The sequence below is a fragment of the Nylanderia fulva genome, unplaced genomic scaffold, assembly GCF_048542155.1.
Source record: "Nylanderia fulva isolate GAGA-0341 unplaced genomic scaffold, ASM4854215v1 Scaffold33, whole genome shotgun sequence".
In the NCBI taxonomy this organism is placed as follows: domain Eukaryota; kingdom Metazoa; phylum Arthropoda; class Insecta; order Hymenoptera; family Formicidae; genus Nylanderia; species Nylanderia fulva.
This window is the reverse complement of record NW_028190400.1, coordinates 1,300,895-1,315,342: the sequence shown is the minus strand read 5'-3', so window position 1 is coordinate 1,315,342 and position 14,448 is coordinate 1,300,895. Positions and strand designations below refer to the sequence as shown.

Below are 14,448 nucleotides of genomic sequence, written 5' to 3'. Positions count from 1 at the left end.
ATCTTGATATAAAATCAATCTAAATCTCTATATATATAAAAACTGATTCAGAAATATTCACGAATTACCTGTGATTACATAAAAAAAGACAATATCAATATTCTTTATAATAAATCTGAATTATTTTTTTTAATGATGTAATAGTTTAATAGATTTAATGGTACGGCGGTGTTAAGACATCGTTTCGAGAAAATTCTGCTTACGCTCTTGGAGCATAAGATAACAATACAGTTGGTGTAGAGCCAAGCTGCATAACCGTTTTCATAGTCAGGCGGTTTTGCGTTTTATGGTAATGCTCTCGCGTCAAACATACACCGTTATCTCCGACGTTTAATGCGTTTACTCGAAAATTTTCACCACGACAGGGGTGGATAAAGTGTCGCGATTCACTACCCACATTACAAATGTTTTTTACGGTATTGTGTTCCATAAACGAGTTACGGCCGCAAAACTCACCTTCCGAGACTCATTCCCGGTGACGTGAAAATATCATACTCGTTGGATTTTACGGACCGTGTGTGTTTAAAACTCGCGTATTTAATTATTCACGTGCAATATAAACTCGGATTATGAGCGAATTTCGCATGGCTTTAAAATTACAAAAGAGATATGATTATCCTTCCTAATGGTTACGCCGAGGCTCGTTAACGTAATTGTGTAACGGCCTTGTACAGGTATAATTTTATACCGAATATGCATAAAAATCTCGTTTTGTTTAAATGCAATATTGCAAGTTAAAATAATAATATAACATGGAAAAATTTTCATTCAAATAATATAGCTTTTTTCTGACAAAGCAAGTATCTTTAATGTAATGCATCTCGTTTATTAAATAAAATATTCAAAACGAACGCGGCCGGGATCATATATACCGCAAAAATATTGCTAATTATTTTGCTTTTTTATACAAATAATTAATTATTATTTCAGACCACATAATTCGAGATAAAAAATTAATTTTGAGTTTTACATACCTTGCCACTTCTTCGAAAAATCGACTCGTAGGGTTCCTTCGCTCTGAATTTGATCTTTGCCATTGGTAACGCGACAGGCATAAAAACCAACGTCCGAAACGTCCAAATTTGTGATTTTTAATCGACTTCCCGCCAAATTCTTCGCCGCATGTTCGTGAATCTGAGAAATATTAAACACATATTGATCTACATTTATTGAATAATAATACGAGAAATATATAAAATACAAAATGAATAAATTTTAATATTTAAAAGCATCCAAAATGTAAATACATACTCTTTGATTTAAAAACAAAAAATGACAGAGTTAATTTTAGAAAGAGAAAATTTTTCTTTTGCGTGGCGTTTTTTAGAGAATTTGTAATAGTTTAATAATCTGACACTTACTTGTGCGTGTATTTTCCTAATGGTGATTTTCGGTCGATTTTCTTCTAATGGGGCTTCATTCTTGAACCATCGTATCTTTGTCGGCGGAGGATCGCCCACGACTTCGCATCGCATATGGGCGACGCCGCCAGCGTCCTTTGAGATATTTGTCAAAGTCCTTACGAATTTTAAAGTACCACTTTTCGTGCCGGATGCAGCGTCCACATCAGTCCTGCGAAAAAGATGATAAAATATATTATTTATTAAATCATCAGTAAAATGTGAAATATAATAAGAATGAAATTTTTTGAAGAGATATTTATGTCATATTAAGTGTCAATGATACGAGATATTCGAATTATAAAAAGATATATATATATATATATTTATTTATTTATGCATTATTATGACAATATTGCAATTTTGCCATTAATGTTTGTAAATTAAATATCAAATGCAAATATCTTCCTTATGCGAATCGATATCGCGCCGGTAATATTAATAATGTAATTTTGCAATTAGCAATCATTAAGTGAACTCTACTCTGAACTAATATTAACTCTACCCTGTATAAATTCTATCTGCAAAGAATTTTCGTTAAACTAATTATATCAGATTTTATAACTATCTTTACTAATCGTAACGTTAAGTAAATTTTAAAGTCAAACTAGATTTCTCTCAATAAATTTTTATTAGAAAAAGAGAGAGAGAGAAAGAAAATATCTAAACGAATGTCTTTTCTATAAAATATAAAATATTATAAAACTATATATAGATAAAAAATAACTATGTCATATTATCAATTATTTATCTCTAATTAATTATTTAATTTTTTAAATTTAATTTTTGCAAATTTATTTTTTCTTAAATCATTATCTGTTATACGTCTAAATTTTTTGTATTTTTATGATCGCAAGACTAAAATATACCTATATAAAATATTATGTTTTTTGGGATACATTACTTTTACGAAGCCTGCAAAATTGCACAACATTCTCATGAAATAACATCGCGTTTCCAAAGATATGAGTTCATGTATGCTGGCACAACAATCGCGAATGAGATGCTGGTACGAGATACAGCCCGACGCAACAACGATAATGCATTTTAGAGACATGGATGTTGCAATCAATTGCAGCTTCCGGTGAGTGGAGGCAGTCAAATGGGCGCGCTCGCATTGCGATTAATATCAAACAGAGTGCATTGCTGTACTAGAATGCAATATTAAATATAAATACAGAATCATATATCCGTTTTCTCCTCTTCTTTCTCCGACTGTTCGTGAAAGTAATGCCTATGCGCGCTAAGTTTCCTTTATCCCGGGAAACTTGATACATGGCGTCGCGAGACGCATTTAGCGCATGTTTCCGGAAACGTGCGCCACACACACTTTTTAAATCCCGTATATTCGCGCGAAAATACGACCCGCGACGCGCATCCGCGCCTCTCTTAAATTCCTGAAAGTCAGAGAATAATTCAGGAGAAACGCGCGGCGGGACAAAGGGCGGCTTTAATTATGTTGCCGATGCAGCTGCATTTCACGCGGCGACGTTCACGACCGCCGACAGTCCTAATGTTACGATGTGCCGTTGTAACGAGAGATACGCACCGGTTGAATGCGTTTATACGATAAGACGCGGTTATTATCCATGTACGTTGATATTGTTGCTGCTTCACACGGGGAATGATAATAAGTTTCAGGAAGATATTTTCTGAATGTCTATTGAATTCTGATAATTAGAATTAGTGATACTAATATAAAATATTCTCGTGTATTTAATCCAAAATTTCTCCATTTAGTTCAATGAGATATTTGAAATTTCGTAAATTTTTTCTTTGATAAAAAATTCTGCAGATATTTATTATTACTATTAAAATTAATATTAATATTAAAATTCTCTGTATATTATCCATATTTATTATTACTATTAAAATTAATATTAATATTAAAATTCTCTGTATATTATCTATATTTATTATTACTTTTAACGTATAAGACGGGCAACAAGAGCCAAATCGCGGATGACAATGCGTTATCCTAACGAAACTAAATAATTTTTCGTTAGAATTAAATACCGGTGCACAAGGCACCAAATTTTTACTTGGACACGGCCAAGATTTTAAATATGAAATAATCTCATATTTTGAGATTTAATTTCAATACCCCTTTAACCCCCCTACGGAAAATAAATAAATGAATGCAAGAGAAAAATATAGATCCGAAAATCGCTGAATCGGGAATCGAACCCAGTTATTCTGGCAAATGTTTGCAAACGACGTTGTGCTACGTCACGAACGAGGCGAACTTCCTGCCAGGCCTGTACCATCACGATGACTTACTCCTGATCATAGGTTGATTTATATTCAATAACCATCTTTTAAAATCTTGGCCGTGTCCAAGTAAAAATTTGGTGCCTTGTGCACCGGTATTTAATTCTAACGAAAAATTATTTAGTTTCGTTAGAATAACGCATTGTCATCCGCGTTTTGGCTCTTGTTGCCCGTCTTATACGTTAAATTTATATTTATATTACAGAGCCTTGTTAAAACTCTTATATTTATTATTACTATTAAAATTAATATTAATATTAAAATTCTCTGTATATTATCCATTTTTAATTCGATTTTCGCTTATATCGCAAATCAATATTGAAGCTAGTTTATTTATTCATAAAAAGTCTTTCTTCATAAATTTCTTCATTCATAAAAATTCTGCAGATATTTATTATTACCTTTAAAATTCTCTGTATATTATCCATATTTATTATTACTATTCAAATTAATATTAATATTAAAATTCTCTGTATATTATCCATATTTATTATTACTATTAAAATTAATATTAATATTAAAATTCTCTGTATATTATCCATTTTTAATTCGATTTTCGCTTATATCGCAAATCAATATTGAAGCTAGTTTATTTATTCATAAAAAGTCTTCTATTAAATTTTGCTTGGTCGATAGTCGTTCTCGCGCGACGAATTCGAGCGATGGCTGATACGCGAAGGAACACAAACGGAGGAACAGGGCTGTTAGGGTGACCCTATCCTTCCGCAGAGGGCCAATCACTGAGTTTACATTGCCGCCTGTATGCGTGCAAGTCGGCAAGAAGCGTGTGCGTCGGTGTATATGTATGCGCAACCTTACATACACGAATGTGAGACATTTGTGTACGTACCATCAGCCACGTTTGCACGTGGCAGGACGTGATTGCACGTGGGTACGTGGAGTAACTAACCCCGCGTTTACCGCTGGTTATTGAATATAATCTCTAAAAACTCACCTTTAAAAAAAGGTAAAAAAAGGCGACCAGTTAAGGGCACACCATTAACAAAAATTATCCATTGCAAACCCATGTACAATAGAATTGTATGAAAAATTATCGATTATAAACCAATGTACAATCGTAACAAAAGTAATGAAATAAAAAAAAAATTGCGCCAAGTGAAAGTAGAAACTTGTACCAGTGGAAAATTAAAGTTGCAGACATATATAGAGTCGTATAATGAATCAATAAAAATTTAAATTTGCAAATGTAGAATTGTACCATAAAAAAACTTATCTTTAAAAAAAAAAAGATAAACAAGATGCCAAGTCCATGCGCCATGTGAAAAAGTGTTAAACAAAAAAGTATTTTTAAGTAAAAAAATCTATCAATTGACAAAAATTTATGTTCTAAAATTAATATCTCTACAAAAAGTAATGTCCAATTATTGCGCGAATAAATAAACATTTTTATAAAAAATTAAAATTTAAAAACTTATGCAAATTTAAAATTAATATAAAATAAAAAGAAATAAAAAAATTTTAGTTAAAAAAACTGGGCGCGCTGCTAAATAATATTCTAATGATATTAAAATTAAATTGTTACTTTTAAACTCATTGCAGCGCGCCCAGTTTTTTTAACTAAAATTTTTTTATTTCTTCTGATTCATTATACGACTCTATATATGTCTGCAACTTTAATTTTCCACTGGTACAAGTTTCTACTTTCACTTGGCGCAATTTTTTTTTTATTTCATTACTTTTGTTACGATTGTACATTGGTTTATAATCGATAATTTCTCATACAATTCTATTGTACATGGGTTTGCAATGGATAATTTTTGTTAATGGTGTGCCCTTAACTGGTCGCCTTTTTTTACCTTTTTTTAAAGGTGAGTTTTTAGAGATTATATCATTCATTTTTGTATATGATAAGCATCTTTAAATAAATAAGCAAATTCAATTTTTTTGGCATTTTCTTATTTTAGGTACATATATATCCAATAATTAATATACAAAATTAAATATTATTCATCACACACTTTGTATCAAAATAATATATTTTTAAAAATTTATTTTAAATTTATTCAATCATTTTTATCATTGTGATTGTAGTGGCAAGGATTTTATTGCTCAGTGTCATTGCAAGCATCTGGCCTGTATATACCATAATATATTGTGTAATACATTGGCTAAGTATGACAATATGGATTTTGATAGATTCCCATGGAATATTGGAATTTTGTCGAACTTGCAGTCATCCACCACATATGCAGCCTACAATTAAAGAACGCATTTATTCCATATTATTTGCTTCCGTTATTGGCATAGTGCACATTTTTATATATCTCAATGCTGTAGATAGCAAAACATTTTGAAAACATCTATCTTTCTATGTTATCTGCTTTTTTGAAAATATTGCAGCAAATTTATTATGGCAATATGCTTGTCCTCCTGCAGTTAAAGAGGCTTAGTACTTTAATATAATCTTTATTATTTGTATCATTTCCTTTTTCTTGGGAATTACAGCAATGCTTTTGTACTATATTGTCTTGCATCCCTCAAAAAGACAACATACTTCAAACGCACCAGTTCAAGCAATGTAACTTTGATATTTATTTACTTTAAAAAATGAGAGATAAATTATACAATATGCAATTAACCTTATCTTATGACTTTTATAAATCTTATGATAAAATCTAACTCTCTCTTAATCTTTATTATGAAAAGAATCTCGGTATTATATGAAATAATTTCATTGTATAGTTTAACTTTCAAAAATTTTGCAAAATAGAAATAACTCACATTGTATTTCTACCATATATATAAAAAAAAGATAGGTAAATATAAATAAATAAATATATATTTATGATATACAATAAATAAATATATATATATATATATATATATATATAAAATGTTGGATTTTTATTATATATATATATAATTTCAAAAAATCTTTTTTATATGCTATTGAATTTTAATACATACAATTTTGATTATATGTATTTTAATTGATTATATTTATAAGTATTTTTATATTATCTTAAAAAGACTGCATAGAATTATTTGTGCGACACTCTTATATGTATGTATAATTAATAGGGACCAACGACACATTTTTTTTTCCACTGAATAAAAACGATCTCAATATTAAAATTAAATTATAAAAAAGATACTGTGATATTTTATTGATGAGAAATGTACATTTATAATTGTATTAAATACAAAAATAAACATGCCATGAATTACTATATATACATATTTTCATAATTATCAAACTTAAAAATATAATATTGTTACCAAAGAAGAAAGCACTATTTAAAAACTCTAAAAGTTCATAATTTGTTAAATTAGTAATTAAATACTGCATTTTGTATAATTTTTAAGCTTTATTCTTTTATTTTTCTTTATTTAATTGAATAGATATTAACATCCACAATGTAGCATACAGATTAAATTAACAACCAAAGAAATAAATCTTAACTTTGAAATATATTTTTGTTTCTTTTAAATATCAATCAACTGGATTTTGTACTACTATTAATATGAATTCTTTATCTGGTGCCATCATAATTTTATGTTTTTTGCTACGTATGCGCAAGAAAGTTAAATCATTTGTTGGATTCAAGTCACGTACGACAGAACGAGCTTTATCTGACAATTGACTTATCAAACCTGCGTATTGAACTGTTGTCGTATTATCTAATGTTGACTTTATAGGAATACCTAAAACAGATATAATTTTATAAATTTTTGTTTACAACTACAAGTAAATCATGTCAATGATCTCATGTAATACCTTCTGCATTCACCACTATTGTTCCAACTACCCTTTTATGAGACTGAATTTGTTTCATAGTTTCTTCAACCTCTTATAAATTATTTCATCGAAATTTATTAATAAAATTTTTATTTTAAATATTCCAATAACGGAAGCAAATCATATGGAATAAATGCGTTCTTTAATTGTAGGCTGCATATGTGGTGGATGACTGTAAGTCCGACAAAATTCCAATATTCCATGGGAATCTATCAAAATCTATATTGTCATACTTAGCCAATGTATTACGCAATATATTATGGTATATACAGGCCAGATGCTTGCAATGACACTGAGCAATAAGATCCTTGCCACTACAATCACAATGATAAAAATGATTAAATAAATTTTAAAAAATATATTATTTTGATACAAAGTGTGTGATGAATAATATTTAATTTTGTATATTAATTATTGGATATATATGTACCTGCAATAAGAAAATGCCAGAAAAATTGTAAAATAGTTCCTATAGCACTGATATTAGATTTATCTTGTTAAGCTAATCGAATGCTGCGATGATAACTAGCCATTGCCCAACCCATGCTCACAAGTGAGCTGATAATGCTACCTGCTTGATGTACAACTGAAAAAAATATAGAAGCTAATTAAGAAAATTATTAAAAATATATGCATACTCATACATAGGCATTTATATAATTGAAATATTATTGAAATAATAGCAAAATATCTGATTTTGTATCACAGACTGTAAACTTGCACATAAATTATTATGACAATAAATTTGCAAATAATAACATTAAAATTGAATGTAAAAATTGAAATTGAAAATTGAAAATATCTAACCCCGCACGCTGTCAATATAGCGAAGGGCAACTATCGCCGTCTGTTGTAAAACGTGCGAGATGGACATTTCCAATACATGCATCTATTCATGTGTTGTGTACGTGTGATATATGTGTGCGCATGTGTTGTATACGTGTGAATACGTGTAGCACGATACTACTATGTTTGCGTGGTCGATGATGATAATAATAATGATGATGACGGGGACGTTTCTTAAAAGAAATTTTTCATATTTCGACTTTGCAATTATATATCTCTGCTTACAAATCACGTAGAGCAGAAATAAAGACACTTTTATTATATAATTCAAACTCAATCTATCGATTAAGTCTAGTATAAACTCGATTGCTTCAGCCGTTATTGAGAATTCGAAATATTATAAAGACTCAAATGTCCGACTCGCGTTAAGATACACGGTGTCTCGGCTACGCCCTTAACTGGTCGCGAGACACTACCGTGTCTCTTGATAAATCAACCTATGATCAGGAGTAAGTCATCGTGATGGTACAGGCCTGGCAGGAAGTTCGCCTCGTTCGTGACGTAGCACAACGTCGTTTGCAAACATTTGCCAGAATAACTGGGAAGTGGATAATCGCAAGGAAATCGTGTATCAAAACTAATATTTTGAATCGTGTGTATGTAGAAAGAAAGAGATATTCGGGTAAAATATTTCTCAGAGAAATAAAAGTTACACAGTATTACAAAATAACAATTAAGAAAATGCATCTCATGTCAGTGACATTTGATCTATATTTTTCATCATGACATGTATGTTTAATTAAAAATAAATATTAAATTCATATCAATTAAATTAATTTCAGTCCCCAATAACTCGTCTAAGAGTCTTGACGTGTTGTCAAACCGACACTATGTTCGTTCTTGACATCTTAAAATTATGATTTTATTTTTATTTTTACAAATCACTTGATAAGGACCCAAAGAAGGGTCGAGAAACGTTGTGATTGAATAAATAATATTTGCCAGTACGGTCGAGAAAAGAATTTTACCTTTTTTAAATTAATTTTAGCATATCTATTTTGAAACAGACTGTTCCCTAACAGATCTCATGTCCGTCGAAATAAATTTCATTCAAAACAGTAAGACTTTATTACATATAAATCACACAATATGTTAATTTTTTCGCATTTTATTAAGAAATATTATATCCGTTCTCTTTTATATTCTTTCTACATATTTCATTTCTGTTCTAAATGCAAATTTGGATTTGGAGTCCTCTGGAAAATATATATGTTTGGATACGTATTAGATGTCAAATTAAATGTAGCAAAATAATTCGACTTCTCGGATACATTCAAAATTGAAGCTTCTCGATGCACGAAAATGCGCCAATGTAAATTGCATAAATATCAACCGTGACGCATGTGTCAACCACGGCTGGCAATTTTCGACGCCGGGTGGCGTGTATGAAATTAGCGACGTGTAGACTGGCAAGATGAAAATACGTACATCGCCTGTGGTGCTGTGCTCTACGGTGCGTCAGTTGACTGCACTTTATCTACCCGCTATGTAAAGTAATTCTATGCATTTTGAAGCGGCGCCGCGTTTATCAGCTGGTTGAAGCGAAACGCGCTGTTTTCATTTTCAGCGCCCTGCACGCGGTGACATGCGCGCGTGCATTCTTAACTCAGTGACGCGCGATAAAATTGCATGCCATTTACATACGTAAACGGGATGCTGCGCTCTTATCTATCGGCGCATCGTGGCGACATTCTCGCGCTGTCTCACTGTGCAATAACGAAAGGAAAATTCTATAAAATGGCACAGAACTAAATCAGGGGATCTTTAGAAGCTTTAAACACGAAGATTACAGTATTTGCCATTTTATGTGTGTATATATATATGATACAAATAAATATTATTTTATTTTTGAAGATATTGTAGAATATTTACGTTTTAAAAAATATATAAATAAATTATTTATTTCAAAATTTTAAACGAATTCGTCGAACTTGACTTGGAGAATATTCGATTTTGCGTTTTAAAAAAGTGCAAACATTGATATGCAGTTATCCTGCGGCGTAAAATGGCGACGACAAAGATTGACAAAGGGGTTAGAACACACATGACGTGTACTCGCGATACATAATATAGCATATGTATGCAACTCTACTAATTACGCTTGGTCCCTTGCGGCGCACAATATTTGTTCCATAAGCAGGATATATTATTGCGCGACTGTATATTGCCCATTCATGTACTGATAGCGTCAACATAGGTTTGTCATTATATCTTAATAATTGAGAAAAATATTGTGTTTAAATTTTGGGAACTTAAAACTTTATATATTTTAAAAATAGTATAGATACTGAAAAGACACAAAATAAAAATGTCCTTTCTTTAAAAAAGAGAATAAACTATAATAAGATTTATATGAAAGTTTCGATTTAAATTAAAATGACAATATAAATAACTTTTGTGTATGTGTGTGTGCTTTAAACAATCATATTTTCATAAAGTAAAAATAAAAACAAATAACATCATTAATAAAAAAATAACTTCTTTTTAAGAAAGATTATTATACAAAAAGAACTTTATTTTTGTATTTTGGATAGTTAAATGTACAATTCGATATTAAAAATATTATGTACCTAAATAGAGAATTTCGTGCAAAATGGAACACAGTATTAAAGGAAAATATAATCTGTAAGATTTCTCTGGAAGAGTCGCAGGAAAAATGTGCGTTGGAAAGTGTTAACACTTCGTTCTACCGACGGCATTACGTCACTTCCTTCGTTGGCCATTTCAAGCAGGCAGAAGACCTTCTCAGACGAGGATTAGGAGGTTGCAGGGTTTCTATAAATAATGCAACGTTTAACCATCCCTCCTTCCTCCGACTGCTCAACAGCGATCCCGCACCCCAATGTCGGAGACAACATTTTAAGTGGTAGAGCTTGTTTCTCGCTCGCCTGCTTGGAAAGTCAAAGTTAGTGCTAGAAGGAAATGTAACAAATTGTAGAGTGAAACGCCATAATGGATTGAGACTTATCCTTTGTAGAAAAAATGTTTAGATTCTTTTAATTCTCATATTCGCATTATTTTTTGTTACTTTGTATTAAATACATATTTACATATAGGTACATATATACAACATATATTGAATTTTTTTTACTTTTCTAATATGACAGTTATATTTATTATTAAAACATGTTTGCTATTGTTTCTTTGTTATATAAAATATAAATAAGGCATAAAAATTCATAACTAATTGTTTTTATTATTTAGAAAATTATGTTCTTAAATAAAATTTTACAATTCATTGTGCTGGCTCAAAATAACTTTTTATATTGTTGAGCATAAAATTTAAAATAGATGCCTTTGATGCTAAACGTAGAGAATATACACACACATACACAATACGTTAGAATTTAATTACATAATTCCCTTTCATATATCGTTTCGTTTTGTGCGTAATTGGTAAACAATCTTTGAACAAGCTCGACAAATAATCGTTGAACGCTTTATTAATGTCGATCGTATTTTTGTGTTACCTATTACACGATATACCTATTACTACTAAATAATGATTTCAATTATCTCACATGATTGGAAACACAAAGGTTTATCGAACATAGGCAACATTTTCAGACCAATAACATATTGTTTCAATATTAGAGTACTCAACATTCATTGGGAAGCTCGTCGTCATATTTACATCCAAATTAGAGATAAACAATACCATGCCAATGATTATTACGACTGATGCTGTGGTTATAGAAATTTCCGCCACCAATCGTGTACGAATAATCGCTAATACATAGATGAATTGATTAACACTTGGTTTCGCATAATTAGACATCTCTCTGTATTTGCATTTACAATTATTTCCATGTTTGTACTCGCATCAATATCTGCATGTGTGTAACTCATATATTATATCTAGTTTTTAAAGCAATGTAAATAATTTCAGGACCTGTATTATAGATTCTTTTTTCATACACATTTAAAAATTTTCTAATTTCATGATTTGATCGCATTGAATTTTTTTTTTCCAAGCGATCGCGATGTAATCGTACGATTATGAGGGCATCCCTAGAAGGGAGATTTATTCTTGCTTAACATCTCATACAGAGAAATAGCTACTTGTAGAAGCCCGCATCCAACCGGGCATCAATATTAATGAAGCTATACCGCATTTAGGATCGAATAATGTATAACGATCGCATTGGAGAAGTGCATGTCGAGATTGTGTGCATACGCAAACACAAAGGCATGTACTCGCACACAAATGCTCGTGTGCAGCAGCGGGCCACATGTGTCGGTCGTACTATCGGTATCAGGACCATAATGTGTCACCACGATCGACTAGGACGTGTAATTTCAATCGCGGCGACCCATTACCGTGTCATTATGTCATGATATAATGATGTAAACTAATGTCACGTGCAGGTGCGTGCATAAGCGCGATATTTCGGATTATTGCATAAAGCCAACGTCATATAACGGCAAACTCTCGAGTATGGCATCTTGGATGGAATAATGTGATTAAATCTGATCGTTATGAATATAGTACGACGGTTATTACAATTTTGCCTATCCAAATATTATCCAACACGAAATGTTAGTCACATTACCGTAGTTTAATTTTGCAAGTACAAAATCAAACTTCAAGTTTCGGAACGTGGCTGAGGTAGAGCAACTAAATTTCATCCTCGTGGATTTATGGCGATAATTATCATTCATTTAAATACAAATTGTATTTGAATATTACTAAATGGATCTTTTCACATTATATGACATGTTGTGTTTTTCATACACGCTTCATAAAATATAAAAACGCTTATAAAATTAAGAGGATTTTTTATTACTAATAGGCATTTAATATATACCTACTTTATAAAAAATATGTATATATATATATATTTTTTTCTTTTATTCATGATAATAATACGTAAACATTCGCGCAGAATAATACAGGATAACTTCATGGCATTAAAATTGTATATAACTCTAAGATCTCTGAAATATTCCTTGAATACGACTACACGAAAAGATATAAATTTCAATGAAACAGCCAAAGATATATGTGCTATCTGGGAAGCAAGATGTCGCGTGCGCGTTTTATGATGTGTAATTTCAATAAGGATAAATGTATTATCGTATCGGAATATGTACATTGCAGTAAATCTATGTTCTGCGTATTGATCTATACGTCACTTGTCTATTTGAGCACGAAGAAAAATAAATCATGTAGAATGATTGAATGAAATCAAATTTATATTTCCAGTAAAACTTACAAGCCGACAGATCTCGTAATTCGATTGTTTCTTTTATCTAAAATCAAATATATGTTGAAAATCATAAAACACTATTGAATTTATCTGAAAATATTGAAGGGGTCACCAATAAATTCTTTATTTTTAATTAATTCAGCATTTTAATTAATTTCGTTCATAACTTAAAATTTATTAATATCTTTAATGAAGAAAACGAGATTTTTGTCTTTCTCTATTCACAACATGGATTTCGCTCTATTCAATTTTCTAACTGATCAAACTGATTTATAGCGACGAGACATCAATATCGAATTCTTGAGAAGAGAAAATTGCAAAAGTTTCGAACTCTGTAGAAAAAGTGTGCGACTTTTCTGTTCGACAGTAAAAGATTTTCATGAAAAAGAAGAAGAAACGTTAACAGGAAATTAAAAAGATATATTACGTATTCGAGCGAACGATATCCCATATGTAGAGAGAGATCCAGAATCGCCCAATGACGTTTTAATGCACCTATCCTTCGACGAATTGGGAACTTTTTCCTCTCTGCCCGACGCTGATTTCGATATTAAATTTTCCAGTGTAACGACAAAATTGATTTATTGCGACGGGAACGTCGATATCGACTCCTCGTGGAGAGAAAATCGTACGACGCGGGCCGCATCGCGGAAATTGCGCGACTTTTCTACTCGACGTCCCGAGCGCAAAGGGACATTCTCGAGATGGGAATTTTCAAATATATTTTCATCCCGTTGTAAACTCACACATCGAAAAGCCTGTCGGAAGCTACTTCGCAATCGCTGCCCGGGGAAAGCGCGGATATGAAATTTGAACTGCGGAATTTCGATTGGCTCTATCGACGCGTCCTTTGCAAATTAGCTTAGTCGTGGAGAGAGTGGGAGGAGGCGGAGAATTCAAATTTAATCATGCGGCAGCCTTTACAGTTCCACGGGACTGCCTACACAGGAAGTGGCATTAT

General features: G+C 31.3%; 2 protein-coding genes across 6 annotated transcripts in view; both read right to left on the bottom strand.

Moving 5' to 3' along the window:
- Ror (tyrosine-protein kinase transmembrane receptor Ror) overlaps nt 1–14,448 on the bottom strand; it is a 275,303-nt gene that overhangs the window by 43,502 nt on the left and 217,353 nt on the right. For all 4 annotated transcript variants that reach the window (XM_085484962.1, XM_085484963.1, XM_085484964.1 and 1 more), the window contains exons 4-5: nt 1,362–1,572; nt 975–1,134 (exon numbers count right to left, since the gene is read on the bottom strand). In XM_085484962.1, the coding sequence (XP_085341088.1) occupies nt 975–1,134; nt 1,362–1,572 (371 nt within the window). The remainder of the gene's footprint in view (nt 1–974; nt 1,135–1,361; nt 1,573–14,448) is intronic.
- Nucleotides 6,981–8,665, bottom strand: LOC146722337 (dynein light chain roadblock-type 2-like). Of its 2 annotated transcripts, XM_085484960.1 has the most exons (4): nt 8,239–8,665; nt 7,862–8,017; nt 7,411–7,745; nt 6,981–7,337 (listed from the first exon to the last, which is right to left on the bottom strand). In XM_085484960.1, the coding sequence occupies exons 3-4, from the start codon at nt 7,466–7,468 to the stop codon at nt 7,126–7,128; spliced, it is 270 nt and encodes an 89-aa protein (XP_085341086.1). In that variant the 5' UTR covers nt 7,469–7,745; nt 7,862–8,017; nt 8,239–8,665; the 3' UTR covers nt 6,981–7,125. The 2 variants fall into 2 exon arrangements, with proteins under 2 accessions (XP_085341086.1, XP_085341087.1); XM_085484961.1 differs by lacking the exon at nt 8,239–8,665 and having other exon boundaries at nt 7,862–8,155.